Raw genomic sequence first — 6,039 nt, 5'->3', positions numbered from 1 at the left:
ACTGGGTAGGGTTAATAGCCCACATTTCAACATAACACGTTATACCCTATACGAAATTTTTAACTTCAACAAATTCAGCGCTAACAAATTTAGGGTTAACAAATTTAGGGTTAACGTGTAACGATCTCACCTCATCAATGATTGGATGTCGTCTAAACTTCAAAAAGGGAAAGAAAAATGATGGAAATACACCACTCCAAAGGTAAACTTCGCTGGTACAGGAACAAATAATTACATGGTAACCGGAGAAATAGAGACTACATAAAATTTACAGGAAATAATTAAATCGGAATATCTAGAATATTTCATAATTCAATGGTATGGTGAGGGGTGAAATTATATCGGGGAGGGGGCAGTAAATCGAAGGGACAGTAGATTGCAAATGCTAGATTTCGCAAGAATTGGGACAACAGATAGAAAAATAGAAACCGTGTAATATACTCTAATTGACAATTGTTAAGACTTTTAAGACTTGTAAATTTTTAAACATGAGATTGGCTATGTGACCTCGTGGGCCATGGGACTTGATATGAATCTATCACAACCGAACAAATTAGCAAGACCGATAAGTTATACAAAAACATCGCGTATTCTTTGATTTTCTTTAACCACTTCAAGGCATAATTAAGTATCGCTTTCAATCATTATCCTAATTTTTTTTTGCTTTCATTTACTGTCTTTCGATCTACTGTCCTAGCCCGCAAATTATATCAAAATGCTGGAGCACTTTCGTTTGTCATTTGGCTACACCGCAACATAAGATCTAATTACAGTGATTTCAATTAAACGTTATATATGAATCAATTATTCAAAAACGAACAAATTATTACGCTATTTTGGGACAGCTGAGAGTGAAGAGGGAAAAATTTCACAGGTAGTTCCACAAATTAGGGTTTAAGCACTTTTTGATGCTAAAACCCAGAGCCAAACATAACAATATTGTCCTGAAAATAAATCTCGGAAAAGGGTGAAACATGAGAGCCATGAGAAAACAGCAAAATGAGCAAGCCATAGCACCAAGTAAATAATAAAATTTAGCCTGTTTTGGTAACCAGCAAATGAAGAGAGAGTCAGCGTCATTTTATTTTTAGGAGAGAAGTATTGAAAAGCAAGGATTGTAAATTGAATCCCAACTAGCTGAGTGAGGGAATAAATATCAGCGGGTCAGTGTATGTCTGCTTTTCTTTTCTTTCGTTCGTTCGTTTGTTTGTTTGTTTGTTTGAGGTTGATTAATTTATTTATTTCTTCATTTTGACAATGCAGTTGTTGATGTGTTGTAGGAATTCAACGTATGAGGAACTGTTTTCAGCCCGATCGTCAAAGAGGCACTCGAAAAAGAGCGCCTTATTTGGTTCGTCATCTCTGAAAAGAAAGAGTATTGTCATTCACAGCTATCCATTAAATTTTCCATATACTATAAGGTATCAAATTTCCAATCTAATGTTGAAGCGCCTAAGCATGTCGAGCATTGCGGATATCAAATACAAAATATTGGATAACTGTTTTTTTAACTTCGAATAGATATTTACCGGAAAGGCCACCTTAATCGATTAAACAGGCTATTGGCAATACATTTTACAACAAATTACAACTAAATTTAAGCAGACAGCAGAAACGTCACAATTTTAGCTGGTGAAGTTATTGCATGAACACCTGAAAATGAACAAAAGCGCCATTATCTACAATAAAGAGTACCAAAACAATGTCGGACGAAGTACTAAATACAAACAACGTTTGCTTAGGGCGGTATGAAAAGAAGATGGCGAATAAAAGAATAATTAGATAAAGCTTAGTTTGGGAAAAAAAGGAAAACAAAACTGAAGACCATTTATTTATGGCTACTAAGCACAGCTGCATTAATAATAATGAGAGCAAAATTGTATCAGAGGAATCGGAAATTCAAATAGACATTTGAATAGCAAAACCAGATCTAATTAAGACAGTCGGAAAATAGCCGCCATTGAGCCCCATCAAGACTAATGGGATTGAAAAGCCAGATGAGAAGCAATTTCAGATCACACATTTGTACAGAGCTCAGCTTCAAAAAATAAGCAAAATACCGGGGAAAAAAGTTTTTAATGCCTTGAAAATAATCATTGAGGTAATGGGATCAAGCCAACAAAACATCTGCATTTTTCAACCACAGAAACATGGAAAACTCAGAAAGTAGTCACAAGCATGCGAAAAAAATTGCAAACTGTCACTAACAAAAAAAAACAGAAATATGAATTAAAAATTCTTATAGCCACAGAGCTATATCATCTAGACCGATTAACAGGCGCAGACTGTTGGAAGAAAATCAAAAAAGAACCATAAGGTGAAAACTGAAACTTTTAATTTTCTAAAACTATACCTAATTCAGCTTCTAAACTGAAAGCTATTAAGTTTAATACCATTGTCAGCAGCAAACACTCTAATAAACTTTGATAACCTAACTTTCCATGAATTAATGACAGGGCTTTATCGGTTTATCCCGTCTCTTTTGATCTTTTGACTTTGACAGTATTCATCAAATTAAGTAATTGAATGCCTGAAAGAATTTAAAATCCATTCAATTCAAAGAGTGAGTGAAGTAAAACAGAAGTCAAATGTGAAAATCGTCACTTATGTAAAACTAAAAACTAGATCAAAAGGTAAAGAGACAAAACATAGCAGGAAAAGTCCTGGAATACAATTCATAGAATTTTTATTGACTAAAGAAAAACAAGACCTACAACGGACCATGAGTGAATTGAGAATATTTTTTTAAAAAAACCAAAAAAAACCCATGTCAAAAAGCCCCATGTGAACAAAAAACCAATAGCGAGAAATCGAAATTTGGTTCGAACACAAAACTAGGCTAAGAAAGTACCATGAACGGATTGGAAAAACCAATTAGAAAATAAACCGAATCCAAAAAATAAAAAAAAAACATTCAAAATTAAAGTGAGAAATTGAAATTTGGTTCAAACACAAAACTAGGCCCAGAATGTACTAAGAACAAATTGGTAAAACCAATAAGAAAATAAACCCGATCAAAAAAAGCAAAAAACATATAATTTAAATGTTTTTAAAATCAAAATTTAATTTGAAGTGAAATAGCCGCATGTGAACAAAACACCACTAGCGAGAACGCGAATTTTTGTTCAGACAAAGTTTTCTCACTGTACCTTATGTTTAGATCAAAAAAACTTTCTCGCCCCAAAAGAGCTTTTTCTCAGCCATTTAGCTCCACTTCCTGTTTCGGCGTGACCGAAATCACAACTCCAATTGGACTTCAAAACGCATGAAAATGTGAGAACAGATCTTAAAAAGACAGCACCGCAATACAATTCAAAGTCTTCGATTTGTAAATAGGAGATCGCGTTGATTCCTTCGATGCACGTAGGGATTGAAGAAACAATTCGATGAAATGACCGGACATTTTTCAGTTTCTTTTTCAACGTCAGAAAAAGTTCTAATTTCACGTTCAGTTTCAGTTGGATTCTAAAACTAAACTTAATTCAGCTTCTAATCTAAGAGCTACTAAACTTTAAACCAATATCAGCTACCAAACACTCAAAAGAACTTTGATAACCTAATTCTCAATGACCGGGCTGTATAGTTTTATCCTGTCTCTTCTGATTTTTTCATTTTGACAGTATTAACCACATTGCGTAATTGAATGCATGAAAAATTTGAAATTCATTCAGTTCAAAGAGTGAGTGAAGTGTCAAAGATGAAAATCGTGACTTATGTAAAACGAAAAACGTGATCGAAAGGTGAAGCGTGTTTTTAAAAAAGGAGAGCAACTAATAATAGCCGTTGAGATGCTGACGGCGGCTATTAGTCTTTTAGAATGCAAAAAATGAGCCTAAAATCATAGCTTCCTAAATAGCTCACGGCTGTTAATCGTGGATTTAAAATTAGGGATTTCTATAAGGCATTAAACAAATTCAACACAAATAAACCGCTCGAAGTCATTGTGACACGTCTTAAAAATATTGATTACTTCATGATTGAAACAGAAAATCTTGACAGTATTGCCTATTTTTCTGAAGGCTGAACGTCTAAAAAATGGGCGTCCTCTACCTTTCAATAAATGGTCGAAAATAGAGCAATTATCCATGAAGCCCAGCAAGCATGAGACAAGTTAAGAAGCCCCTGTGGTTTAAGAAAACTTAAAACATCAAAATTTGTTTTCAGCAGTAACTAAGAACTTCTGTCAAATTGTTTTCGGAATAAAAATCAGAGCCTGAATCACACAATTTACACAGCCGGAACCAAATTACCTAATTGGAAAATGAGCTGTAGTGTTCAAAGATTACTTCGTCATCATCAGAAGAGAAATTAATTTAATATAAATTTTGGAGATGTCATGTTTCCAAAAATTGAACCAGAAATCAATTCATTTCGCGCAATTGAAAATTTTAATAAATCACTCAGATATCAGATTCCGCAATTTTGCTTCAAATTCACAAGTAGCATTGTTGCAACTACCTCCTCTAGAAATTATTGCACCTGTGAAATGAAGCCTTAGACCTCTGAAACCTTACAAAAAACAGTGAACACACCAGCAAAGTTGATTTAAATAATTAGTTCTGATGACTCGGATCATAAAGACAATAGGCCAAAAATTTCGGCATCGCCAAAAAAACTAGGTAATGGAGGAAATCAGCGCTGTAGATAACTTTACTAAAGAAGCCAAAACCTCGAGCAAAACAAATATCGGCACAGCTATAGTTATAAATCCTTAGACCTCGTCTTCAAAACAGTTAAGCAATGCGAGCTGCCTAGTGCAGTCAAAACTAGCCTTGAAAAAGAAAATCTACGCAATCCTATTGGTCACAGGGGGCTCGCACACTTGTCCTTCCGTACAGCGGTTTTCGACATTTAACTGAAGGCTTATAACATAGCCGGCAGATTGCCTCCGTTGACGCGCTAGACGCACATCGGGATTGAAACAGAGAGAAAAGAACAGCTTGTTGAAATTGACAAAAATTTTTGCTAAATTTCAATAATTGTTCTAATTAAAAGTGCATTTTCAGTTAGATCCTGAACCTACACTTAGTTCAGCTTCTTAACTAAAAGCTAACAAGATTAATACCAATGTCAGCTAGCAAACACTCTAAAGAACTTTGATAATCTAATTCTCATTGACTTAATGACCGGGCTTTTTCGGTTCATCCCGTCCCTCTTCAATTTAATCTTCTCGCTTTGACAGTATTCACCACATCGCGTAGTTGAATGCGTGAAAGAATTTGAAATCCATTAAGTTGAAGGTGTGAGTGAAGTAATTCAGAAGTCAAACATGAAAATCCTGACTTATGTAAAACGAACAACGTGATTAAAAGGTAAAGCGTGTTTTTAAAAAAGGAGAGCACCTAAACAAAGGCTGTTGAGAGGCTGACGGCGGCTATTAGTCTTTTAGAATGCAAAAAATGTGTCCAAATCATAGCTTTCTAAGTAGCTCACGGCTGTTAATCGTGGATTTAAAATTAGGGATTTCTATAAGGCATTAAACACATTCACCACCAATAAACAGCTCGAAGTCATTGTGAAATGTCTTAAAAAATTTGATCACTTCATGTTTGAAACAAAAAAGCTTGACAGTATTGCCCATTTTGCTGAAGGTTGAACGTCTAAAAAATGGGAATCCTTTACCTTTCGATAATTGGTCGAAAATAGAGCAATTATCCACGAAGCCCAGCAAGCATGAGACAAGTTAAGAAGCCCTTTGGTTTAAGAATACTTAACACATCAAAATTTGTTTTGAGTAGTAGACTAAAAACTTCTGCCAAATTGTTTTTGAGTTGGACGAGAAGGGGTATAAAAATCAGAGCCTGAATCACAATTGACACAGCCGGAACTAAATTACCTAATTGCAAAATGAGCTTTAGTGTTCACCAATTACCATCATCAGAAGAGTAATTAATTTAATTGAAATTTTCGATACGCCATGTTTCCGAAAAATAGACCATAAATCAGTTCATTTAGTGGAAAAAAATTTAAAACTTTTCGTGCATTTGAAAAATTTAACAAATCAGTAAGATCTCAAATTCCGAAATTTGGTTTTAAGTT

The 6,039-nt window shown here is 34.5% G+C and overlaps 1 protein-coding gene across 1 annotated transcript in view; it reads right to left on the bottom strand.

The window, feature by feature from the left end:
* Positions 1 to 641: 641 nt before the first annotated feature.
* The window catches only part of LOC142344450 (protein transport protein Sec24B-like), a 41,612-nt gene continuing 36,214 nt past the window's right edge, over positions 642 to 6,039 (bottom strand). Inside the window, exon 15 of the mRNA XM_075396103.1 lies at positions 642 to 1,362. Within this exon, the coding sequence (XP_075252218.1) occupies positions 1,239 to 1,362 (124 nt within the window). The 3' untranslated portion in view covers positions 642 to 1,238. The remainder of the gene's footprint in view (positions 1,363 to 6,039) is intronic.

Source organism: Convolutriloba macropyga, chromosome 8 (genome assembly GCF_964194025.1).
Source record: "Convolutriloba macropyga chromosome 8, txConMacr16.3, whole genome shotgun sequence".
Classification (NCBI taxonomy): domain Eukaryota; kingdom Metazoa; phylum Xenacoelomorpha; order Acoela; family Convolutidae; genus Convolutriloba; species Convolutriloba macropyga.
This window is presented reverse-complemented; position numbering and strand designations above follow the sequence as displayed.